Source organism: Oncorhynchus clarkii, chromosome 4 (genome assembly GCF_045791955.1).
Source record: "Oncorhynchus clarkii lewisi isolate Uvic-CL-2024 chromosome 4, UVic_Ocla_1.0, whole genome shotgun sequence".
Classification (NCBI taxonomy): Eukaryota; Metazoa; Chordata; class Actinopteri; order Salmoniformes; family Salmonidae; genus Oncorhynchus; species Oncorhynchus clarkii.
This window is the reverse complement of record NC_092150.1, coordinates 50147013-50174963: the sequence shown is the minus strand read 5'-3', so window position 1 is coordinate 50174963 and position 27951 is coordinate 50147013. Positions and strand designations below refer to the sequence as shown.

The following is a 27951-nucleotide window of genomic DNA, read 5'->3' as shown; positions in this document are numbered from 1 at the left end:
AACTATTAAAGACAGCAATCTGACTCTATAGTGATGCAACCATTATTTCCTCTAAAATCTACACTGTAAAGCATTGAGCACATTAACAAAACCATCTTATTGGCACAAAAGCGGAACCATCAGACAATCTAAACTGACATTAATCTTCCTTAGCAAAACACCAGGGTAGCACTTCTAGAGATGGACAAAACCCGGAATGTTGATTGTCTCTAACGACAATAGGACAGCGTTACATTGTGCAAAGTAATCTTATTGGTTGTTAATTGATGAAGCATTTGATGGGAGAAAAAAAACTTAGCCTCGCGGGCCAAATTAGCAGAGTTCAAGTGAATTGCTTTGAGCACACTGCGCTCATGCTTGGTGAGTATAAACTATTTAATTTATAAAATGCAAAGGCCCTGGGTAATTATCAAGGATTTCACAGACAGGATCTGTCCCGGTTGCCATTGCCAGTCTTACACAACAAATGAGTGTATGAAATGGAGTAATGACATTTTTTCAAGCCACCAGACTGTGAACACAGACTCATTAGAAAGGAAGAAGTCGGTAAACACTTAATGACATGTGCTTCAGCCAAGACAGAAAAGTTACAGTTAACAACATTATTATATACAGGGCAATATGTGGTAAGAGTTCTCCTCAGCAGTGCAAATGCCAGAAGTCTGTGTCTGTACTAAATTGTAACTCGGTGAAACCATTGTCATGGGCAAGTTTTAGAGAGTTCAGTCTATTTCTAGAGAATGATGTATTAGCTACAGTTCCTTTAATATTCTGAAGATGTGACAGTTCATAGCTGGAATGGAAGGAAAGCTGTCCTTTCAAAATCATTAATTGAGAGAGAAGAAAACGGAGCAAAATAGTTAACTTTACCCAGCCATAAGCACAGCTATTTGGCCGTGTTCACATTTTTTAGAACACAAGCCCCCACCTCTCTAAATTTCCATGGAGAGAATAAAGGAAACTTAAATGCAGTGCTTCAAATGGTGTCGTTAAAGCTAATTGATACACAGCATTTCAGTTAAAAAGGAGAGTCCGAAACTTTTAATCAAAATAGTAACATTTTTAAAGGAGTGGTTTCACATTCGTCATTGATATAGAGTACAGTGATTTCAGGATCCAAAACAATTAACTATTTTTCAAACACTTAAAAATTTAACAGTTCTTCAGAAATGTACTTGTGAGATGAAAGTTCTATCATCTCATATCCCTGTCTTAGCCAAGCACGTTTTGTAATTCTTAGTCATTTTCCAGTCTACAGCCTTGGTGAGTCTTTTTCAGTGGCTACATTTCTCTCTTTAATTTTCTTTTGTACTGATAGAAGACTCTTCTATTCCCTCAGGGTTTATCCGGGCTGCCCTGCCGTTCGGCTTAGTGAGGAGAGAGCTGTCTTGTGAGGGTTATCCGATCGACCTACGCTGTCCAGGAAGTGATGTCATCATGATTGAAAGTGCCAACTACGGCCGAACTGACGACAAGATCTGCGACGCTGACCCCTTCCAGATGGAGAACATAAACTGCTATCTTCCAGACGCCTACAAGATCATGTCACAAAGGTAAACCCCCTGTAATTCCTGATGGGAACTGTTGTTTTTACACCTGTTTTTTGTACAGACAGGAGTCTTTGGACTACACACTACAGAGGGGTATACTATGAAGCAAGCTAGATCTATTCGGCTTCAGTTAGCTTGCTACTCCAGCTCAGGCTTCATCCATACTATGACAGTGGATATTGCTCGTCCACCTGCCCCTAACTCTAGCAGGCTTGTAACTGCGTTGCATGTCGCACATGGCTAGTCGAACGCCGAACTGTCCATACCAAACCCTAATATAGTGACATACACTGAGTGTACAAATCATTATGAACAACTGCTCTTTCCATGACATACTGTAGGCGAATGCTGGTGAAAGTTATGATCCCCTATTGATGTCACTTGTTAAATCCACTTCAACCAGTGTAGATGAAGGGGAGGAGACAGATTAAAGAAGGATTTTTAAACCTTGAGACAATTGAGACATAGATAACTCAATATTAGGAAGGTGTTCCTAATGTTAGGGATACTCAGTGTGTATTATAATACATGAGTTTTCTGTATGGGTGTTCATTGAGACACTGCTGAAACATCAATCCATGGGCAAGTCAGCGCCACATTTTAATTTGTGCCAAAATCTAAATGAAAGAAAAGTTATATTGCAAATTCAGCAGGCTATCGTGTGAAATAGACTTTTAGAACTGGCATCTTTATTTTATTACTGTGGTGTGCATTGGTGTGGTTATCAAGGCACAAGCACCTTTTTCCCTCTCCTATCGATACAGTATTGTAAATCAAATCCAATTTTATTTGTCACATAAACGTGTTTAGCAGATGTTATTGCGGATGTATCGAAATGCTTGTGTTTCTAGCTCCAACAGTGCAGTAATATCTAATACGTAATATCTAACAATTTCACAACATATGCACAATACACACAAGTCTAAGTAAAGGAATGGAATTAAGACTATATACATTTATGGGCGAGCAATGTCAGAGCGGCATAGACTAAGATACAGTCGAATAGGATACATACAGTTGAAGTCGGAAGTTTACATACATTTATGTTGGAGTCATTAAAACTTGTTTTTCAACCACTCCACAAATTTCTTGTTAACAAACTATAGTTTTGGCAAGTCGGTTAGGACATCTACTTTGTGCATGACACATGTCCTTTTTCCAACAATTGTTTACAGACAGATTATTTAACTTATAATTCACTGTATCACAAAAATTATGTCATGGCTTTAGAAGCTTCCGATAGGCTAATTATTTGAATAAATTGGAGGTGTACCTGTGGATGTATTTCAAGGTCTACCTTCAAACCCAGTGCTTCTTTGCTTAACATTATGGGAATATCAAAATAAATCAGCCAAGACCTCAGAAAGAATTTGTAGACACAAGTCTGGTTCATTTTTGGGAGCAATTTCCAAATCCCTGAAGGTACCACGTTCATCTGTACAAACAATAGTAAGCAAGTAGAAACACCATGGGAGCAGGCAGCCGTCATACCTCTCAGGAATGAGACGCGTTCTGTCTCTTAGAGATGAACGTACTTCGAAAAAAATGCAAATCAATCCCAGAACAACAGCAAAAGACCTTGTGAAGATGCTGGTGGAAACAGGTTCAAAAGTATTTATATCCACACTAAAACGAGTCCTATATCAACATAACCTGAAAGGCAGCTGGAGAAATGTCCTCTGATGAAGCAAAAATAGAACTGTTTGGCTATAATGACCATCATTATGTTTGGAGGAAATAGGGGGAGGCTTGCAACCCGAAGAACATCATCCCAAACGTGAAGCACGGGGGTGGAAGCATCATGTTGTGGGGGTGCTTTGCTGCAGGAGGGACTGGTGCAATTTTCAAAATAGATGACATCATGAGGGAACTTATGGGATATATTGAAGCAATATCGCAAGACATCAGTCTTAAAGTTAAAGTTAAAGCTTGGTCGCAAATTGGTATTCCAAATGGACAATAACCCCAAGCACACTTCTAAAGTTGTGGCAAAATGGCTTAAGGACAGCAAAGTGAAGGTATTGGAGTGGCCATCACAAAGCCCTGACCTCAAATCTATAGAAAATCTGTAGGCAGAACTGAAAAAGCATGTGCGAAAAAGGAGGCCTACAAACCAGCTCAGTCAGTGTCACGCTCTGATCTTAGAGATCCTTATCTATTCTCTATGTTTGGTTAGTTCAGGGTGTGACTCGGGTGGGAAAATCTATTTTTTCTATTTCTTTGTTGTTTTACCGAGTGTGGTTCCCAATCTGAGGCAGCTGTCTATCGTTGTCTCTGATTGGGGATCATATATAAGTTGTGATTTTCCTTTTGGGTTTTGTGGGGTGTTATTTTCTGTCCAGTGTTTGTGCCTGACGGAACTATTCGCTTTCGTTTTTTGATTTGTTATTTTTTGAGTGTTTCTTGAAAATAAATATCATGAACACTTTCCACGCTGAGCTTTGGTCCACTCGTCCTTCCACCGACGACAAGCATTACAGTCAGGAGGAATGGGCCAAAATTCACCAAACTTATTGTGGGAAGCTTGTGGAAGGCTACCCGAAATGTTTGACCCAAGTTAAACAATTTAAAGGCTTGGTACCAAATACTAATTGAGTGTATGTAAACTTCTGACCCACTGGGAATGTGATGAAAGTAACAAAAGTTTAAATAAATAATTCTCTCTACTATTATTCTGACATTTCACGTTCTTAAAAATAAAGTGGTGATCCTAATTTTTAGGAGGATTAAATGTCAGGAATTGTGAATAACTGAGTTTAACCTCTAGTGACTCCCAAACCCGCATGCGGGAGCGTAATCATCGCCTGAAACTAATTAGCATAAGGCAGCGGACATAAATATCCCTAGAAAATATTCCTATTCATGAAAATCACAAATTGAATATATTGAGACACTGTTTAGCCTTTTGTTAATCACCCTGTAATCTCAGATTTTCAAAATATGCTTTACAGCCAACGCTAGACAAGCATTTGTGTACGTTTATCATAGCCTAGCATAGCATTATGCCTTGCTAGCAGCAGGCAACCGTGTCACGGAAATCAGAAAAGCAATCAAATTAAATCGTTTACCTTTGATGAACTTCGGATGTTTTCACTCAAGAGACTCCCAAAATATAATTTTTGTAGGCGAAACAGCTCCGTTTGTTCTTCACGTTTGGCTGAGAAATCGCCCGGAAATTGCGGTCACCACAATGCCGGAAAATATTCCAAATTAGCTCCATAATATCGACAGAAACATGGCAAACGTTGTTTAGAATCCATCCTCAAGGTGTTTTTCTAATATCTATTCGATAATATATCCGTCGGGACAATTCGTTTTTCTCTAGGACCGATCGGAGTAATGGCTACCTCTGTACTTTACGCGAGAATCTCTCTCGGAGCCACCATGTGACCACTTACGCAATGTGCCCGCCTACGGCTATTCTTCAACAGAAATGCGTAAAACTACGTCACAATGCTGTAGACACCTTGGGGAATACGTAGAAAGTGTAAGGTCGTTGATGGTACATTCACAGCCAAATAGGGCGTCATTGGAACGCCTCGCTTTCAAAACCTGGGGCACTTCCGGGTTGGATTTTTCTCAGGCTTTCGCTTGCAACATCAGTTCTGTTACACTCACAGACAATATCTTTACAGTTTTGGAAACGTTAGAGTGTTTTCTATCGAAAGATGTCAATTATATGCATATTCTAGCATCTTTTCCTGACAAAATATCCCGTTTAAAACGGGAATGTTTTTTTTCCAAAAATGAAAATACTGCCCCTAGAGTCGCAACAGGTTTTAAATGTATTTGGCTTAGGTGTATGTAAACTTCCGACTTCTACTGTATTAGATGAGTATTGCAAAATATGTAAACATTATAAAAGTGACTAGTGTTCCATTTATTAAATTGTCCAGTGATTTCAGGTCTATGTATTAATTCATACAGATGTTTTAACTGTGCTTGAAGTTCCAAATGCATTTGTCATTACTTAATGTGTGATGTGATAGGTATGTTAACATTACTATCAATTGTCTTCCTCAAATTAAGTGGATGATGACGCTATCTTTGCAAGAAGGAGAGAATCTGATTTAATTGTTCTTCACCTTGCTGCTTAGATTCTTCTTTCAGGATGAATGTAGTTAGCCCTGAGTTAGCCTACCCTGGAGCAGGTTAGTTCTGAAGGATTCGTTGCCATATACATTTTCCTGGCTAAAAAGTGAGCCACATTCGTGGTACCGGTTATCCCAATTTGAACTCTGAGTTGACCAAAGTTTCCTCGCTAATTCCTCAAACTATATTCGTAGTATAGGGCTCAGGATAGTCTTTTTAGCAATACACTGCTTTTCATAATAAAAAATGGACTAATATTCTAATAGTAAGCACTTTCTCTGACTACACAAAGCATTGCTTGAATGTGGCTGGAATAGATATGAACAGCTGCACACCTCAGTAAACAATCTGTAGTATAGATGTGCATCTTAATACACAAGGTCCTGTCACACAGGGTTGCAGTGAGACAAAGTGCATGGGATGGCATGACGTACGAGCGCCACAACCCAAGATATTGGATCATTTGAGGCTGTCAGCAACTCTGGCAAATCTGTCTGGGGAAATAAGAAATAATGAAATAAAACAGAGTTGCCGTTGTATTCAGGGGGGTTATTGTCAAGTCATATTTGATGAAGTCAGATAGCTGACTCCCACGGTTGATCCGGCCTGAGAGGTTTCTAATACCCCATGTGTTTGACCCTGCTGAGTAGTACACAGGCTCAGACATATAGTCACAGAGAAATTGCCCACTGGATCAAACATTGTCCTTAGACGTTCTCCAACATCTTTTCACCCAAGCCTCTAATAGCCTTTTCACGCCGGCCAAACCAAGCCAAACTCCTCTGACTGCATGGTCCTGGTTAAACATCCACCATCGTTGCTGGAATGGGCCATATGAAAATTTAATTTCCGAGCTAGCAGAGTACACATGGGGTCGGCACAATATTGTGAAAAGGGTGTATCTCGTTAGAATAAAGGCAATGGTTCCACAGACTTTACAAAGGTGTCTATGAGAATATGACCCTCCATTGTGATAGTGTTGAAAAAACTAGCTGGCTTCCATCAGCGAGTATACTGTATTAGCGAGTGACTGCTTTCGGTTGCATTGAAGTTATATTTGATCTATTTTGCTTTGTTTTTAATGCACAGCTTGTCCATAAAAGTGTAGCATGTTTTGGATGAAATGGTTCTTGTATGTTTAAAACCAGCTCATGCCAGTCAGAGACAATTCATGGAAAAAAAATATATATATATTCTGACCATTCGCACAACTGTATCACGCTGAGCCAACTACTAACACTGGATAACATCATATTTTGTGAAAATCTTCCATTGGCATCAATACATGCTTCATGTGAAAGCCACGGAAAATAAATGTATTTGAAGTTAGGATTTAGTAGTATGTTTTCTTTTATCTAGTCTTCACACTATAATAACATATTGTTTGCTGCATAACTTATTAATGGATGAATGCAAAACAAATCATTTTCATAATTCTATCATTAGGGACAGCTTGAATTAGCACCCAAGATCACAAGGCATTAATGAAATGCGGGGCAATTCCACAGTAACAGAGACTCCCTTCACTTAAAATGTATGCTAAACAAAACCATTGATTTAAAAGTTTAACAAACCATACAACTATGTGCACTAGGACTACTTTTAACAAATTACACTGAACATTTTACAAAAAAAAACTGAATTATACTCTACTTTTCTTTACTGTGCTGTGCAGTACTGTCCAAACCTATGTACTCAGCTGTGGTTTGTGACTACTGTGATTTCTTATTGTAGCCAATTCAATTGCAGAAATTCAGTTACCGATTTTTAGGGGGAAATTTGAGTTTTAATCACTTAATAATTCATAAACAACTAATTGATAGGTCTACCTTTACTTGTTACTTCTGTGAACTTTCATTATCCTTAGAAAATATATTTAAAATATGTTGGTTTTTGGTAATGGAATTTCAAGGCATAAAGCAATGTTTCTTAAACTTACAGAAGGCAGAAAAATGGATCCAAAACTAAATATGTGTTGATAATAGTTGTCAGGGGTCTTTACTTCAACATTATTGTGTTTTGATGTATTTATAATACTTTTTAAGACTTTTTTTCTGGTCAAACATTTTCCATCTGTTTGACAAGAAATCTAAGCCTTTGTTTATTTCACATTTTTAGGATGGATAATGGTTAAATTTGATGGGTCCTTTCACATGGAAATGACCTGCTCTTTCAATGTAAAAATAGGTTTTGGGTCTGCTAAATGTATGCATTCCCAAAGTTCAGCACAGTATCTCACATCTAGAATTGCCACAGTTATCCAAGTAACATTGGAGCGATTAATCGAACCATAGCTGATGAGTGTGAATGAGCCATTCACACTTTCACTGTACAAACCGGCGTAATCTTTGGACTTGCATAGCTTAATGTTTGGTATGTGAAGAAGGCAACACCTATTCCCCCTCTGAAAAGATTTGCCATGGGTCTCCAGATCCTCAAAGTTATACAGCTGCACCATCAAAAGCATCCTCAACGGTTGCATCACCGTCTTGTATGGCAACTGCTCGGCATCCGACCGTAGGGTTCTACAGAGGGTAGTGCGTATGGCCCAGTACATCACTGGGGCCAAGCTTCCTGCCATCCAGGGCCTCTATACTAAGCGGTGCCAGAGGAAGGCCCAAAAAATTGCCAAAGACTCCAATCACCCAAGTCATAGACTGTTCACTCTGCTACCGCACGGCAAGTGGTACCGGAGCACCAAGTCTAGGTCCAAAAGACTGCTGAACAATTAATCAAATGGCTACCTGAACTATTTGCATTTGTTTACACTTCTGCTACTCGCTGTTTATTATCTATGCGTAGTCACTCTAACCCTAACTACTGTACATGTACATGTTACCTCAATTACCTTGACTAACCTGTACCCCTGCACATTGATTCGGTACCCCCTGTTTATATCCTCGTTATAGGTTTTTTTATTTTTTTACTTTAGTTTATTTAGTAATTATTTTCTTAAAACTGCATTGTTGGTTAAGAGCTTGTAATTCAGCATTTCACAGAAATATCTATACCTGTTGTATTCGGCGCACATTTGATTTGATAGAAAATGCTGGCAGGATCAACTAGGATCAACCCTGCAACATTGAGGTTTACCTGGGCACACAGCGAAGCGTAGGGACCAGTCCTCCAGTGATTGATGAGACCCAAGCACACTTGTGGACACCGAGTGGGAGGCCCCGACCTACCCACAGCCGAAGCCGCTCGAGAGGTGTTCTATTGGAGGGTTTTTGGAGTATAGCACATAACAGTCAACGACAGGGTTTGAGAAACATAATGGTTCTTTGGCATCAGTGCGTAAAAGGATTCTCCCCCTCCCCCCAGGCACGCTGCCTAGGTGTGCCATGCCCTGAATCGGAACGCTATGGGAGGACCACTGAGATGGACGCTGGGTCTCGCTCGGCATAAGGCCGAGCGTGTTGGAGAGCAGTGGGGAAATCTCTAAAAAATGCACGGCTGATGGGGGGGGGGGCCCTCCCAGGGTGGATCACGTAACAATCGGAGGAGTGAAACTGGTTAGACAGACAGAGAGGGACCAAGGGGATGGATGGTCTAATGCAGGGAGTGAGGACCAGGAATGGGAGCAACACAGTCCACCCCAATACAGTGCCTTCAGAAAGTATTCAAACCCCTTGACTTATTCCACATTTTGTTTTGTTACAGCCTGAATTCAAAATGGATTAAATATGTTTTTCTCTCACCCATCTACACACAATACCACATAATGACAAAGTGAAAACATGTTTTTTGACATTTCTGCAAATGTATTGAAAATTAAACGCAGAAATGTCTCATTTACATAGCTATTCACACCCCTGAGTCAATATATGTTAGAATCACCTTTGGCAGTGATTACAGCAGTGAGTCTTTTTGGGTAAGTCTCTAAGAGCTTTTGCACACTTGGATTATAGAATATTTGTACATTATTCTTTTAAAAAATTATTCAAGCTCCGTCAAGTTGGTTGTTGATAATTGCTAGACAGCCATTTTCTGGTCTTGCCAAGTCAAAACTGTAACTAAGCCACTCAGGAACATTCAATGTAATCTTGGTAAGCAACTCCAGTGTATATTTGGCCTTGTGTTTTAGGTTATTGTCCTGCTGAAAGGTGAATTTGTCTCCCAGTGTCTGTTTATCACCAAAAATAACTCCACAGTCCTTTCCGACAACAAGCATACCCATAACATGTTGCAGCCACCACCATGCTTAAAAATATTATGTGGTACTCAGTGATGTGTTATGTTGCTTTTACCATAACGTAATGCTTTGTATTCAGGACATAAAGTTGATTTCTTTGCCCCAAGTTTTGCAGTTTTAATTTATTGTCTTATTGCAAACAGAATGCATGTTTTAGCATTTTTTTTCTTTTTCTGCAGAGACTTCTTTCTTTTCACTCTATGTTAGCATTGTGGAGTAACTACAATGTTGTTGAGCCATCCTCAATTTCCTTCCTCTCTAGCAACTGAGTTAGGAAGGATTCCTGTATCTTTGTTGTGACTGGGTGTATTGATACACCTTCCAAAGTGTAAATAATAACTTCACCATGCTCAAAAGGATATTCAATGTCTGTTTTTATTTACCCATCTATCAGTAGGTGCCCTTCTTTATGAGGCATAGTAAAACCTCCCTGTTTTTTTGTGGTTGAATCTGTGGTTGAAATTCATTGCTCGACTGAGGGACCTTACAATTATCTGTATGTGTGGGGTATAGAGATGAGGTAGTCGTGTTAAACACTTTTATTGCACACAGAGTGAGTCCATGAAACTTATTATGTGACTTGTTACATAATTTTACTCTTAAACTTATTTGGGCTCCCGAGTGACGCAGCATCTCAGTGCAAGAGGCGTCACTACAGTCCCTGGTTCGAATCCAGGCTGAGTCACATTCGGCCGTGATTGGGAGGCACATAGGGCAGGCGCACAATTGACCCAGCGTCTGGCAAGGTAGGCCGTCATTGTAAATAATAATTTGTTCTTAACTGACTTGACTAGTTAAATAAAGGTAATACAAATAAAAATAATTGTAGTTTTGCCATAACAAAGGGGTTGAATACTAATCGACTGGAGACATTTCAACTTTTCATTTTTTATTAATTTCGAAACATTTCGAAAACCATATAGTAATTCCACTTTGACATTATGGGGAAATTGTGTAGGTCAGTGACATGAAATCAGGCTGTAACACAATAAAATGTGGAAAGATTCAATGGGTGTGAATACTTTCTGAAGGCACTGTATCTACCTGCATCATCACTAGGGAGAGGTAAAACAAATTTGACCCTCCCCAGAGGGCAGAGACTGACTCAGAGGTCACCAGAGGAATGGTCACCTGCCAAGAGCGAGAAACCATGTGTGGGAGAACTAATACAGTATATAAATATTGTACTCATAACCACTTAAAAGGATACAAATAAATCTAATGCCAATACGTGTTATTTGATGAAAAATAGATTTAAAAAAGTTAATTATAGAAGTTCATTAATTGGTTATGTCCCCTGGAGTGGCAGCTACTGTATTTCCTCAGGTGTGACACCATTTTCATGTCACAGCAAGGAAAAAGTAAGCTGTCACACAGTTAGAAATCTCAGGCTTTATGGTCTATTTGGGGCCTTATTTTTTAACAGTAAGCCTTCCATATGATTTCACCACAACATGTTTTCATTGCATTTTATACTTAAATTGTTAAAAAATATATGAATTATTTTCATATGTTCAAAAGGCGTTACACCAAATGACTAATTAAACTGACCCCTTTAATTTCAATGGCAGAGTGGAATATTTTGCTAAATATTTCTGATGAAGTTTACAATCTGTTCAGGCCATGTGCTCCAGCCATGTCTTCTGTACTTCCTCATTGCAAGAGAACCCTTCCCAGCGCAATAGTGCCCAAATGCTGACTCTTTGTTTAATCCCAGAATTATGTCACATCAAGTGGATATTGCCTTTAGGGACAAAATGTAGTCAGAACTGGTAGACTTGGGAATTATTGTTTCTTGAAATAAACTTCTGTGTTATAACTACAAGAGTAGGTGAATGGAAGTAAAATTATTTTTTCATAAATTTACTGAAGGTCAATGTCCCACATCCTTAGGACAAAGGTCACGTTTGGTTCAAAATTGTAATAAAACAAATCATATACTGCATGATTTTACTCATGATCCAAGTAAAAAAAATGAAGCTTTTAGTGTTATATCACATTTTTAGGAAATATGGAAAGAAAATCCAATGAAACAATGCCTAAGCAGCCAACATCAATTATCTTCAAAACATATAATGATCTTCACTGGGTATTAGAATGCAAAGTCAGTGTTATAGCCAGGAGATCTGATCTTCTACATTTCCACAAGTCAAAATGGGGTACTGTTCTTTGCCCTTTTTTGAGCTGAAATGAGCTGAAAAACTCCATATGTGGGACAATTGGCATACAATTATGTATGTTCTCTCTTATAATGTCGCAATCATATGTTTAGGACCCACAGCCGGCATTACTTTCTTTGATGTTTTTCCACAACTAATCTGAGATAAGAAAGCACATCATCTAAGTAAACCCTCCTGTAATCGAAAACGGTTCGCAACATAATGAACTGCTGTCTTGTAGAGTATCACATAGACGCAATGACTTTGATGGATTTTGTTGGCACTAGGAGTTATTTGTATATCGGGTTTTATATGAGCGCCATGATTTTATGAAAATAGCCCTAGGACTGCTGTAGCTCAATTAGAATAGCCAGCTGCAAGCAATTAGACAGCTCAAGTGGGTGATTGTCTGTACAGAAATGTTTAACTGAGACTCCTCCCCAACATTTTTGGACCTGCAAGGATATAGAGTTTTAGGTCAGATTTTAAATACTAATTTATAGTATTATTATTTTAATATTTAAAATTGTACTAGTAATACATTATTTCCTAGTATCAGGGCCGGAATAGGGCCCAGGGCTTTGTTTTTTTATTACCCCAAACACCATCATTTTCTGTGAACAAATCCTTCAACCAAGATGCAATTCGATGTTGGGTAAATTTACTGTTGAAGAAAAAGGCCCTTTTATAATAAACCGATAATAACATTTGCGATGTGGCATAAGCTCAAGTGGTGAACATGGGGAACATTTGAGAGCTAGAAAATTGTATATCATACACTGTAGTTGAGGAACAATGGGAAAGTAATTCTGCTTTGAAAGTTGATAAACTTGTAACCCCACTTTTGAGAAAATGGTCCTTGAATGTTTTGGTACACTTACTGGAGAGCTGTTCTTTGTCTGCACCCATTCAGCATCGTTCACACCCTCTTAAGCCTTATACCCATCTCTTTAATGATTCACATGTGGTAGTTTATTTGTCACATGCACAGGATACAGAAGGTGTAAATGGTACAATTATAGTACTTGGATGGTCTCACCGTTAACTCGGACATCAGCCAGCCTCAGTCCAGTCGATTCCTGCCAGTCTCCACAGCGCGATATCAACCCAGAGCATATCGGACTGCTTTTTCTCTACCACATCTCCAGATTCCTACCGCAAGCTCTGAACCTTTAAAGCAGATCATCGCAGCTAGCTAGCTGCTATCCGAGTGGCTACTCCTGGCTAACATCTCTGTCCCGATGAAAGCACCAGTTAGGCTGGAGTGGGCCAAAAACCCTGCTGCAGTGTGCAAACCTGGTCAAGAACTACAGGAAACGTATGATCTCTGTAATTGCAAATAAAGGTTTCTGTACCAAATATTAAGTTCTGCTTTTCGGATTGTTTCAAATACTTACAGTATGTCATGCAATACAATGCAAATGAATTACTTAAAAATCATACAATGTGATTTTCTGGATTTTTGTTTTAGATTCCGTCTCTCACAGTTGAAGTGTACCTATGATAAAAATGACAGACCTCTACATGCTTTGTAAGTAGGAAACACTGCCGATTTTGCAGGTTATCAAATACTTCTTCTCCCCACTGTATGTCAATGATATCACTCTTGCTGCTGGTGATTCTCTGATTCACCTCTACCCAGACGACACCATTCTGTATACCTCTGGCCCTTCTTGGGCTAAAAAACCTCCAAACAAGCTTCAATGCCATACAACACGCCTTCTGTGGCCTCCAACTGCTTTAATGCTAGTAAATCTAAGTGCATGCTATTCAACCGATTGCTGCCAGAACCCGCCCGCCTGCACGACTTGCATCACTATTCTGGACGGTTCTGACTTAGAATATGTGGACAACTACAAATACCTAGGTGTCTGGTTCAACTGTAAACTCTCCTGCCAGACTCACATTAAGCATCTCCAATCCAAAATTAAATCTATTATCTGCTTCCTATTTCGCAACAAAGCCTCTTTCACTCATGCTGACAAACATACCCTCGTAAAACTCACTATCCTACCGATCCTTGACTTCGGCGATGTCATTTACAAAATAGCCTCCAACACGTAGTCTATCACAGTGCCATCCGTTTTGTCACCAATGTCCCATATACTACCCACCACTGCGACCTGTATGCTCTCGCTACATATTCGTTGCCAAACCCACTGGCTCCAGTTCATCTATAAGTCTTTGCTAGGTAAAGCTCCGCCTTATCTCAGCTCAGTAGTCACCATAGCAACACCCTCCCGCAGCATGTGCTCAGCAGGTATATTTCACTGGTCATCCCCAAAGCCAACACTTCCTTTTGCTGCCTTTCCTTCCAGTTCTCTGCTGCCAATGACTGGAATTAATTAAAAAATCACTGAAGCTGGAGTCTTATATCTCCCTCTCTAACTTTAAGCATCAGCTGTCAGAGCAGCTTACCGGTCACTGTACTTGTACACAGCCCATCTGTAAATAGCACACCCAACTACCTTATCCCCATATTGTTATTTATCCTCTTGCTCTTTTGCACCCCAGTATCTCTACTTGCACATTACCATCTGCACATCTATCACTCCAGTGTTAATGCTAAGTTGTTATTATTTCACCTCTATAGCCTATTTATTGCCTTACCTCCCTACTCTTCTACATTTGCACACACTGTACATAGATTTTTCTATTGTGTTATTGACTGTATGTTTGTTTTTGTAACTCTGTGTTGTTTTTGTCGCACTGCTTTGCTTTATCTTGGCCAGGTCGCAGTTGTAAATGATAACTTGTTCTCAACTGGCCTACCTGGTTAAATAAAGTTGATTTAAAAAAAAATAATAATAAACTTGTACTAGCATAGTAGCAATATCAAAAACTGAAAGTGTCATAAATATTTTATATTTTTTAGATGACGCTTACACGACACATTTGTCTAGACATGTACACATGTTCATGAAATACAATCGATGACCGTAATCACCCCAGACAAATCAAATCAAATTGTATTTGTCACATACACTTGTTTAGCAGATGTTATTGCGGGTGTAGGGAAATGTGACTCACCACTTGGATTCGGTCTTACGTAGCAACATTTAATTTTAATATTTTTTACATTAAATAAAAGTACAGACTAGGAAAAAGTATATAATCCTCTGCATTTGAGAAACAATGGGAAAGTAATTCTGCTTTGAAAGTTGATCAACCTGTAAATTCACTTTTATGAGAAAATCGCCTTTGAATGATTTGCTATCTAGTGAAGAGATCCTCTTTGTCTACACCCATTCAGCATCGTTCACATCCTTTTAAGCTTTAACCCCTCCCAGCTTGTTTTGCTCTCGGAACGTTCAGAGCGCACACTTTTTTGCAGACGTTTACTGACACAGGCCATATTCAACATGTGTTGTATACACGTCACGTAACGTTAGCTAACGAGCCAGCCAGCTGAATTTAGCTAGTTAAACAACAATGAACAATGCCAACAATGCTGCAGCGCTGGGAGCTAACCAACCAGGTTCATTGTTAGCTAGCTAACATTAGGCTCTAACTAGAACAGCATATGGCTCTGGGAAACTAATAATAATGTCAGGTAGGGAGCCAGCCAGCTAACTTTAGCTAGCTAGCTAACAGTACACTTTAGCTTGAAATCAAACCACTTTCTTTCAAAATTAGATAACGTGTAATATCTGAAAATGTAGCTTGCTATCTTACCTGTATACATCATCATGCATGATGGACGCCTCACCCAGTCAGGAATGCCATGTCACGGATGCCCTTAGTTTGAAGATGTAATCCAGAGACGTGTGTTTTCTCCATTTCTTTAGCTATCATACTCTAATCCACTGATTTAAGGACTTGATCCTCCAGAAAGTGGAGAGCAACACTTATGCAGCTCCACTACACAATACGTAAAAAAAGCTGCGTTCGACAGGATTACTAACAAAGACTCATGAGGTCAAATAGACATAAGCCTTCAATGGAAGACCAACTCCTCTCTCGGCATGTCCAGCCCACTCATTATCTCAGCCAATCATGGCTAGTCAGAAGTTTTCCATCTTTTTCTGTGGCTTAATTAACCAACAAGGCTCGTAATTTAATAATTGTATTTGTATTTACAGATTGCATACAAGTTTGTTATAAAGGCACATGCAAGTTCACATGTTCAAGAAGGCATTTCTCCTGTGAAGCCGTGACTTGGGACATACGCCTAGTTTCCTGAATCAGGTCACAAATGCTTGTGTTTCTAGCTCTAACAGTGCAGTTACATCTAACAATAATATCTAACAATTTCACAACAATACAGAAAAATCTAAAGTAATGTAATTAAGAATACATATATATTTGGACAAGCAATGTCAGAGCGGCACAGGCTAAGATACAGTAGAATAGGATAGAATACAGTGTATATACATATGAGATAAGTAATGCAAAATATGTGAACATTATTGAAGTGACTACTGTTCCATTATTAAAGTGGCCAGTGAGTCCAAGTCTATGAATATAGGGCAGCAGCCTCTAATGTGCTAGTGATGGCTATTTAACAGAATTTAACAGTCTGATGGCCTTGAGATAGAAACTGTTTTTCAGTCTCTTGGTCCCAGCTTTGATGCACCTGTACTGACCTTGCCTTCTGGATGATTGCGGGGTGAACAGGCAGTGGCTCAGGTGGTGGTTGTCTTGATGATCTTTTTGACCTTCCTGTGACATCGTGTGGCGTGTAGGTGTCCTGGAGGGCAGGTAGTTTGCCCTCGGTCTTTTGTCTTTTGTTTGGACATGTAGCTAACTGGGTAGCTAGCCAACTAAACAATGAACCAGCACATCCCCAACTCATACTACTACCAATACAACCATTGTCATAGCTGTAGTATGAATCTGCAGGTAGCTAAAGCTAACAAACTAGGTTCAATGTTAACTAGCTAACATTAGGCCATGTCTTGCAATACAAATGGGTTTCTGATTTGAATAATATTACTGTAGGTAACATTAGCTAGCGGGCCAGCAAGCTAACCTTTGCTAGCTAACTAAAAGTATGCTTTTTTTCTGATAAAATTGGAAACTTATATCTTGAAAATGTAGCTAGACACTTAAATGTATGAGCGCTTCACGGCAGACTGGAACCATTTAACTCAGTTTCGTTTGTAGCCACATCTTTTTTGTCCAGCTTTATGACAAGTCACACTGGTTCACACTGATTGTGGCATGTGCTGAAAGTAGCCCATCACCTGTTTCTACTTATCTGTCGATTGCGCCTACTAAATTCAGGGCATCAATGTTTTTGAGAAAAGTAGCAAAATCTTGTAGTTCTGAAAAGGCTAAAGTTATATCTTTTAAAAATGTTGCGGTAGAAAGGACTGTCAACACATACTGAACAGCTCACTTTATAGACAGAAGCTTGCTAAAGTTGAAGTCTGAAGTTTACATTCACCTTAGCCAAATACATTTAAACTCACAATTTTCACAATTCCTGAAATGTAATCCTTGTAAAAAATTCCCTGTTTTAGGTCAGTTAGGATCACCACTTTATTTTAAGAATGTGAAATGTCAGAATAAGCATTGCCTTTAAATTGTTTAACTTGGGTCAAACATTTCAGGTAGCCTTCCACAAGCTTCCCACAATAAGGTGGGTGAATTTTGGCCCATTCCTCCTGACATAGTTGGTGTAAAAGGAGTCAGGTTTTCAGTCCTTTTTTTCAAGTTCTGCCCACAATTTTTCTATGGGATTGAGGTCAGGGCTTTGTGATGGCCACACTAAATACCTTGACTTTGTTGTCCTTAAGCCATTTTGCCACAACTTTGGCAGTATGCTTGGAGTCATTGTCCATTTGGAAGACCGATTTGCGACCAAGCTTTAACTTGATGTCTTGAGATATTGCTTCAATATATCCCAATAATTTTCCTCCCTCATGATGCCATCTACTTTGTGAAGTGCACCAGTCTCTCCTGCAGCAAAGCACCCTCACAACATGATGCTGCCACCCCCGTGCTTCACGGTTGGGATGGTGTTCTTCGGGCTTGCAAACATCCCCCTTTTTCCTCCAATCATAACAATGGTCATTATGGCAAACAATTCTATTTTTGTTTCATCAGACCAGAGGACATTTCTCCAAAAAGTACAATCTTTGTCTCCATGTGCAATTGCAATCCATTGTCTGAATTTTCTATGGCGCTTTTGGAGAAGTGGCTTCTTCCTTGCTGAGCGGCCTTTCAGGTTATGGCGATACAGGACTAGTTTCACTGTGGATATAGATACATTTGTACCTGTACCTGTTTCCTCCAGCGTCTTCACAAGGTCCTTTAATGTTCTGGGATTTATTTGCACTTTTCACAACAAAGTACGTTCATCTCTAGGAAACAGAATGCGTCTCCTTCCTGAGTGGTATGACGGCTGCGTGGTCCCATTGTGTTTATACTTGCATACTATTGTTTGTACAGATGAACGTGGTACCTTCAGACGTTTGGAAATTGCTCCCAAGGATGAAACAGACTTGTGGAGGTCTACAATGTTTTTTTCTGAGGTCTTGGCTGATTTATTTTGATTTTCCCATGATGTCAAGCAAAGAGGCACTGAGTTTGAAGGTATGATTTGAAATACATCCACAGGTACACCTCCAATTGACTCAAATTATGTCAATTATCCTATCAGAAGCTTCTAAAGCCATGACATAATTTTCTATATTTTTCAAGCTGTTTAAAGGCACAGTCAACTTAGTGTATGTAAACTTATGACCCACTGGAATTGTGATACAGTGAATTATAAGTGTTATAATCTGTATTTAAGCAATTGTTGGAAAAATTACTTTTGTCATGCATAAAGTAGATGTCCTAACTGACTTGCCAAAACTATAGTTTGTTAACAAGAAATTTGTGGAGTGGTTGAAAAACAAGTTTTAATGACTCCAACCTAAGTGTATGTAAACTTCTGACTTCATCTGTACATGGCAGACCAATCCATACTCATCTCCCGGCATGTCCAGCCCTTACATGATCTCAGCCAATCATGGCTAGTGGGAAGGTTCCTGACGTTTTCCATGGCTAAACCAACTAGTCTCGTAATTTAACAATTTTGTTTGTATTTATGGGTGGAATACAAGTTTTTTTATTAAGGCACATTAATGTTTAAAACAACACATTTTGATAAAATATAAATTTTTACGTTCAAATACTGCTCCTTTAAAGTAGTGAAGTTCGACATATGCCTAGTTTCCCGAAATAAGTCAAATTTGTTAAGTGTCCCCCCCAAAAAATGTGTCTTTGTACGTAATTTACATGACAGAAGACATTGCAGTAGCTGAATCTTTTTTAATACCACACAAATTACCAAAATGAGTGGCTACCTTGACACTGACAAATTTTAAATCAAAAAATCAAAAATCCAGAATAACAGCAAAGTAGCTGCATTTGCATTTGTTTATGCTGTTTTCTCGTGACAGCAAGGTTTATACAAATCTCTGCTGTTGAAAAGTAAATGTTAGTCTAATGTGAGATAATGTCTAGATGCTTTTTATAGTGGAGATCAAGTTGATTAAGTGCCTGGTTGGACTGATGACACAGTGTATTTTTCAGTCAGATGGAACAGAGTAAATAACATTGTAGATTTAGCCGGTGGTAACTTGTGGAATAGACACTGGCTGGAATGCGGTTTTAACCAATCAGCATTCAGGATTAGACCCACCCATTGTATAAATACTGTATATACTCTATATTATAAACTGTGTGGTTCAAGTCCTGAATAGCATAAATAGGAAAGTATACCAGTTTCATTTGAGGACCAGGATATTGACAGCTGTGCCAAACAAAATGTAAAATAGCTTGGAATACATTTTTTATATACTGATTCCATGGCAAGGTGTGAATGAGTTGATATATAAAGCGACGCAAGATTCAAGACTTCGTGCTTTTCAGCTAAAATGATTGTACAGAATTCTTGCCATCAACAAAATGTTGAATATTCATTGCATCTCTGCAGAATTATTTTTTGGTTGCAAGGATACAGAATCAATAGACAATTTGTTCTGGTGTTTCCCTTAGGTAGCCTGTTTCTGGTCTCAGGCTTAGGAATGGCTGAAAAAGCAGAACATTCATCTAAAATTGACCCTAGAAATAGCATTGTTGGGAGATTTGGAGAGACCTGGTCAGTCAGTTACTAATATACTAATTAACTCGCAATCTGTGGATTGTATACGATTAGATGGATATTTTTTTTTTAACACACAGCATAGATGAAAGATATACTGTACACTACCGTTCAAAAGTTGGGGTCACTTAGAAATGTCCTTGTTTTCCATGAATGAGTTGCAAAATGAACAAGAAGTATAGTCAAGGCGCTGACAAGGTTGTAAATAATAATTGTATCCATCAAACTTTGCTTTCGCCAAAGAATCCTCCATTTGCAGCAATTACAGCCTTGCAGACCTTTGGCAGTTTGGGGCTGTGCGTTGGGTCATTGGATATCTATAAGTTGGCTCCATGTCATCTATAAGTCAATGCTAGGTAAAGCTCTGCCTTATCTCAGCTCACTGATCACGATAACAACACCCACCCGTAACACACGCTCCAGCAGGTATATCTCACTGGTCATCCCCAAAGCCAACACCTACTTTGGCCGCCTTTCCTTACAGTTCTCTGCTGCCAATAACTTGAACGAATTTCAACAATCGCTGAAGCTGGAGACTTTAAAACATCAGCTATCTGAGCAGCTAACCGATCGCTGCAACTGTACATAGCCCATCTGTAAATAGCCCATCCAATCTACCTACCTCATCCCCATATTGTTTTTATTTACTCTTCTGCTCGTTTGCACACCAGTATTTCTACTTGCACGTCACCATCTGGTCATCTATCACTCCAGTGTTAATTTGCTAAATTGTAATTACTTCGCTACTATGGCCTATTTATTGCCTTACCTCCTCACGCCATTTGCACACACTGTATATAGACTTTCTTTTTTTTCTATTGTGTTATTGACTGTACACTTGTTTATTCCATGTGTAACTTGTTGTTTGTGTCGCAGTGCTTTGCTTTATCTTGGCCAGGTCGCAGTTGTAAATGAGAATTTGTTCTCAACTAGCTTACCTGGTTAAATAAAGGTGAAATATACAGTGGGAAGAACAAGTATTTGACAAACTGCCAATTTTGCAGGTTTTCGTACTTACAAAATATGTAGAGGTCTGTAATTTTTATCATAGGTACTCTTCAACTGTGAGAGACGGAATCTAAAACAAAAATCCAGAAAATAACATTGTATGATTTTTAAGTAATTAATTAGCATTAATTGCATGACATAAGTATTTGATCACCTACCAACCAGTAAGAATTCCCGCTTTCACAGACCTGTTAGTTTTTCTTTAACCTGTTGCGACGACCAAACCCGGATCCGGGATTCTATTTATAGACCTAAGCTCATTACCATAACGCAACGTTAACTATTCATGAAAATCGCAAATGAAATGAAATAAATATGCTATCTCTCAAGCTTAGCCTTTTGTTAACAACACTGTCATCTCAGATTTTCAAAATATGCTTTTCAACCATAGGAAAACAATCATTTGTGTAACAGTAGCTAGCTAGCGTAGCATTTAGCGTTAGCATTAGCGTTAGCATTTAGCAGGCAACTATCACAAAAACAAGTAAAGCCTTCAAATAAAATAACTTACCTTTGAAGAACTTCTGATGTTTTCAATGGGGAGACTCTCAGTTAGATAGCAGATGCTCAGTTTTTCCAAAAAGATTCTTTGTGTATTAGAAATAGCTCCGTTTTGTACATCACATTTGGCTACCAAAAAAAAAAAAAAAAAAAAAAAAAAAATTCAGCCCTCAAAACGCGAACTTTTTTCCAAATTAACTCCATAATATCGACTGAAACATGGCAAACGTGGTTTAGAATCAATCCTCAAGGTGTTTTTCCACATATCTCTTCAATGATATATCCTTCCTGGAAGCCTGGTTTCTCCTTGCTCTCAAATGGAAAAATAATTGCACCTGGCTGTACGCTCCAATTTCGACGCAGGGACACCAGGCGGACACTTGGAAAATGTAGTCTCTTATGGTCAATCTTCCAATGATATGCCTACAAATACGTCACAATGCTGCTAACGCCTTGGGAGAACGACAGAAAGTGTAGGCTCATTCCTTGCGCAATCACAGCCATATAAGGAGACAATGGAAAACAGAGCTTCAGAAATCTGCTCATTTCCTGGTTGACGCATCATCTTGGTTTCGCCTGTAGAATGAGTTCTGGGGCACTTACAGACAATATCTTTGCAGATTCTGAAACTTCAGAGTGTTTTCTTTCAAAAACTGTCAAGAATATGCATAGTCAAGCATCTTTTCGTGACAAAATATCGCGCTTAAAACGGGAACGTTTTTTATCCAAAAATGAAATAGCGCCCCTAGAGATCAAAGAGGTTAAGAAACCCTCCTGTTCTCCACTCATTACCTGTATTAACTGCACCTGTTTGAACTCATTACCTGTATAAAAGACACCTGTCCACACACTCAATCAAACAGACTCCAACCTCTCCACAATGGCCAAGACCAGAGAGCTGTGTAAAGACATCAAGGATACAATTGTAGACCTGCAAAAGGCTGGGATGGGCTACAGGACAATAGGCAAGCAGCTTGGTGAGAAGGCAACAACTGTTGGCGCAATTATTAGAAAATGGAAGAAGTTCAAGATGACGGTCAATCACCCTCGGTCTGGGGCTCGATGCAAGATCTCACCTCGCGGGGCATCAATGATCATGAGGAGGGTGAGGGATCAGCCTAGAAAAACACGGCAGGACCTGGTCAATGATCTGAAGAGAGCTGGGACCACAGTCTCAAAGAAAACCATTAGTAACACATTACGCCGTCATGGATTAAAATCCTGCAGCGCACGCAAGGTCCCCCTGCTCAAGCCAGCGCATGTCCAGGCCCGTCTGAAGTTTGCCAATGACCATCTGGATGATCCAGAGGAGGAATGGGAGAAGGTCATGTGTTCTGATGAGCCAAAAATTAGAGCTTTTGGTCTAAACTCCACTCGCCGTGTTTGGAGGAAGAAGAAGGATGAGTACAACCCCAAGAACACCATCCCAACCGTGAAGCATGGAGGTGGAAACATCATTCTTTGGGGATGCTTTTCTGCAAAGGGGACAGGCCGACTGCGCCGTATTGAGGGGAGGATGGATGGGGCCATGTATCGCAAGATCTTGGCCAACAACCTCCTTCCCTCAGTAAGAGCATTGAAGATGGGTCGTGGCTGGGTCTTCCAGCATGACAACGACCCGAAACACACAGCCAGGGCAACTAAGGAGTGGCTCCGTAAGAAGCATCTCAAGGTCCTGGAGTGGCCTAGCCAGTCTCCAGACCTGAACCCAATAGAAAATCTTTGGAAAGAGCTGAAAGTCCATATTGCCCAGCGACAGCCCCGAAACCTGAAGGTTCTGGAGAAGGTCTGTATGGAGGATTGGGCCAAAATCCCTGCTGCAGTGTGTGCAATCCTGGTCAAGAACTACAGGAAACGTATGATCTCTGTAATTGCAAACTTAGGGTTCTGTACCAGATATTAGGTTCTGCTTTTCTGATGTATCAAATACTTATGTCATGCAATAAAATGCTAATTAATTACTTAAAAATCATACAACGTGATTTTCTGGATTTTTGTTTTAGATTCCGTCTCTCACAGTTGAAGTGTACCTATGACAAAAAAATACAGACCTCTACATGCTGTGTAAGTAGGAAAACCTGCAAAATCGGCAGTGTATCAAATACTTGTTCTCCCCACTGTTTATATATATATATATATATATATATATATATATATATATATATATATATATATATATATATATATATATATTAATTGTCCTGTTGTAGGAGGAAATTGGCTCCAATTAAGCGGCGTCCACAGGGTATGGCATGTTTTGCAAAATGGAGTGATAGCCTTCCTTCAAGATCCCTTTTACCCTGTACAAATAGCCCACTTTACCACCATCAAAGCACCCCCCCAGACCATCACATCGCTTCCACCATGCTTGACTGATGACATCAAGCACTCCTCCAGCATCTTTTAATTTTTTTCTGCATCTCACAAATGTTCTTCTTTGTGATCCAAACACCTCAAACTTAGATCTGTCTGTCCATAACACTTTTTGTTCAGTCTTCCTCTGTCCAGTGTCTGTGTTCTTTTGCCCATCTTAATATTTTATTTTAATTGTCAGTCTGAGTTATGGCTTTTTCTTTGCAACTCTGCCTAGAAGGCCAGCATCCCGGAGTCACCTCTTCACTGTTGACTTTGAGACTGGTGTTTTGCAGGCACTATTTAATGAAGCTGACAGTGAAGGACTTGTGAGGTGTCTGTTTCTCAAACTAGACCTCTAATGTACTTGTCCTCTTGCTCAGTTGTGCACCGGGGCCTCCCACTTCTCTTTATATTCTGGTTAGAACCAGTTTGTGCTGTTCTGTGAAGGGAGTAGTACACAGCACTGTACGAGATCTTCAGATTCTTAGCAATTTATTGCATGGAATAGCCTTTCTCAGAACAAGAATAGATTGATGAGTTTCAGAAGAAAGGTTTCTGGCCATTTTCTGGCCATTTTGAGCCTGTAATCGATCCTAACAAATGCTGATGCTCCAGATACTAATCTAGTCTAAAGAAGGCCAGTTGTATTGCTTATTTATTGCTTAACAGTTTTTAGTTGTGCTAACATAATTGCAAAAGGGTTTTCTAATTGTCAATTAGCCTTTTAATATGATAAACTTGGATTAGCTAACACAACGTGCCATTGTAACACATGCCATTGATGGCCATTGATGGTTGCTGAAAGTGTGCCTCTACACATATGTAGATATTCCATAAAAAAAATCTGCAGTTTCCAGCTACAATAGTAATTTACATCATTAACAATGTCTACACTGTATTTATGATCAATTTGATGTTATTGTAATGGACAAAAATGAGCTTTTCTTTCAAAAACACGGGCATTTCTAAGTGACTTCAAACTTTTGAACGTTAGTGTATATTTACAAAAAAATATGGTGGATTGGAAATTATGCAGACAATTACATTGATGGAAGCCACATATATCTGCAGTATTAAAGCTGATCTAAGGGGCCTAGCCCAAACCTTGAAAAACAGCCTAAGACCATTATTTATCTTCCACCAAACTTTACAGTTTGCACTATGCATTTAGGCAGGCTAGCGTTCTACTGGCATCTGCCAAACCCAGATTTGTTCGTCGGACTGCTAGATGGTGTAGTGTGATTCATCACTCCAGAGAACGTGCTCAAGAGTCCAATGTTGGCTAGCTTTACACCACTCTAGCCGACGCTTGGCATTGTGCTTGGCGATCTTAGGGTTGTTTACGGCTGCTCGGCCATGGAAACCATTTCATGAAGCTTCAGACGAACAGTTATTGTGTTGACGTTGCTTTCAGAGGCAGTTTGGAACTCGATAGTACGTGTTACAAAGATTACAGACAATTTTTATGCATTACCCACTTCAGCACGCCGTGGTCCCGTTCTGTGAGCTTGTGTGGCCTACGACTTCTTTGCTGAGCCGTTGTTGCTTCTAGACCTTTCCACTTCACAATTACAGCACTTACAGTTGACCGGGGTTGCTCGAGCAGGGCAGAAATTTGACAAACTGACTTGTTGGGAAAGTGGCATAGTATGACGATGCCACGTTGAAAGTCACTGAGCTCTTCAGTACGGGCCGTTCTTCTGCTAATGTTTCTCTAGGGAGATTGCATGGCTGTCAGCAACGGGTGTGGCTGAAATAGCCGAATCCACTAACTTGAAGGGTAAGCCCCTGCATTAATCCGGCCCTGCCTGGTACATTATGACTGTATCAATCCGCCGTGTACACCCGATTCTGAAATGAAAGATGACTAAATGGCCCACATTTGTATGGATTTCTTTTAGACTAATGAGGTTTATTGTAAGATTTCAATGACAGGGTCATTGATCACTGTAACATGACAAGGCCTAGTCCTGTCTGGTCTGTGGATCATGTGTTTTGGGTGAACGTATCAATAGCGAGAATGATCAATGTAAATGGGTCTCTAATGAGGGCTGGGATAATTGTATCAAATTGTAGCATATGTTTTTGTCTGGATTTTACTTTTCAACCAGCCCTGTTACTGCTGTGAACATTTTTACAAACTATCACTTGTAATTTTTCAGGATAATGTTTCAATTAGCTATTAGGTTCTTAGAAAGGCAAACAAGGCCAAAGGAAAAATGTCCATCAGGTTTTGATCCTGAGCATTGAATAATGCTCTGTGCTTACACTATTTATATCAGTGACAGAAGTGCTTGCAGGGCTCTCCAAGGACCTCCATCTCTGCCGCCTGACAGCACACAGCCTTGTACTTCCCCTTCTGTACATATGGTGTTAGTATTTATTTAAAGAGGTCCAGATTAAGATTTCATATGCCTCCAAAACCAGGAAATGGACCTCAATTCAATAGCTTCAACTAGACTTAACTAGTCAAATGAAACGAAAGAGAGAGAGAGAGAGAGAGAGATTTTTGCTGTAATGACTGATTGAACTCAAATGGTCAGATAAATGTTCCTTTTGAATTCAGCTGGATCGGTACAAATGTATCATTCAGCTGGACCAGTATGAATATATGATGGCCTCTGGAAGAATTGATTGTCAATATCGACTATTGGAGGAGAGTGCTGCTTAATACGAGGCCTCTCATTTTGTTCTTCTGAAAGCCCTAGATACAGTAATCTGTAGCCAGGATGACAGTTTGACGACAGTATGTTTAGATTGCAAGGCAACATACTGATTTAGATATCCCCCACTCCACCCCCACCCACTGCTAACAGTTAATTTTTAACAACCTATTTCACAGAAAATCTTGTAAACCAACCTTGGCAGTTGAAAATAGGTCAACATTTCCTGGTATCAGGGATGTGCTGTTTTTGTTTTCCAATGCTACCCTTTTTACATTTTTGTGCCGGTGAATTCTTTTGATTTTGTAAATGGCCACACCACCATCAGCAGGACACCCCCTAGAGTGGCATGTCTGCCTTGATATTGCGCTGCAATCCTGATCAGAATTTCAGATTAAATGGAGTGTCACTCAGAGTTTACCACTCTAATTAAATGTGGAAGTAATTGAAAGTGGAAGTTCCGCGAAGTAAATTGTCCTCTTTTACGCGGCGCTTCACTCAGTCACATCGCCTTTCTCTTATGGGCTAAATGAAAGGTATTGTCTGTGGTCTCATTGTCAGTTGTTTGCTCATAAACTCGCTAATGGAAGCTACTACATGCTAACCTCCACTGTTATTGGTAATGCTGAGAGGTTAGCATGTCTTGAGAGTATGAACTTTGACCCTATGTTACTGTCTCACCCATCTTTATTCACGATTCAATCAGGATTATCCGTAATCATGGTAGTATCCTCATTAATTTAGAAGTGTTATTCTATTCTTATTTATAATAAAAAATGACTCCAAAATGACAGAATACATGATTTAGAATTTAATTGATTTAATTTATCAAATAATATGTCATGCCCTGATCTGCTTTACCTGTCCTTGTGCTTATCTCCACCCCCCCTTCAAGTGTCACCCATCTTCCCCATTATCCCCTTGGGTACTTATACCTGTGTGCTCTGTTTGTCTGTTGCCAGTTTGTCTTGTTTGTCAAGTCAACCAGCGTTTTGTCTCAGCTCCTGCTTTTCCTGAGTCTCTTTTTTCTCTCGCTCTCCTGGTTTTGACCTTTGCCTGTCCTAACTCTGAGCCCGCCTGTCTGACCACTGCCTGATTCTGACCCTGAGCCTGCCTGTCGTCCTGTGCCTTGCCACTACTCTGGATTATCTGCCTTGACCTGTGTTTTGCCTGCCCCTGTTGCTGTAATAAACATTGTTACTTCAACACAGTCTGCACTTGGGTCTTACCTGAAACGTGATAGTACGAACTGGCCATGACTGATCCAGCAGACTTGGACAATCTCCGCAACGCCATCTTCTCCCAAGGAGCCGTCATTCCAAGCACGAGGAGT

General features: G+C 39.6%; 1 protein-coding gene across 2 annotated transcripts in view; it reads left to right on the top strand.

Moving 5' to 3' along the window:
- The window catches only part of LOC139406913 (adhesion G protein-coupled receptor L2a), a 197838-nt gene that overhangs the window by 100616 nt on the left and 69271 nt on the right, over positions 1-27951 (top strand). For both annotated transcript variants that reach the window (XM_071150072.1, XM_071150070.1), the window contains exon 3: positions 1340-1553. In XM_071150072.1, coding sequence (XP_071006173.1) covers positions 1340-1553 — 214 coding nt within the window. The remainder of the gene's footprint in view (positions 1-1339; positions 1554-27951) is intronic.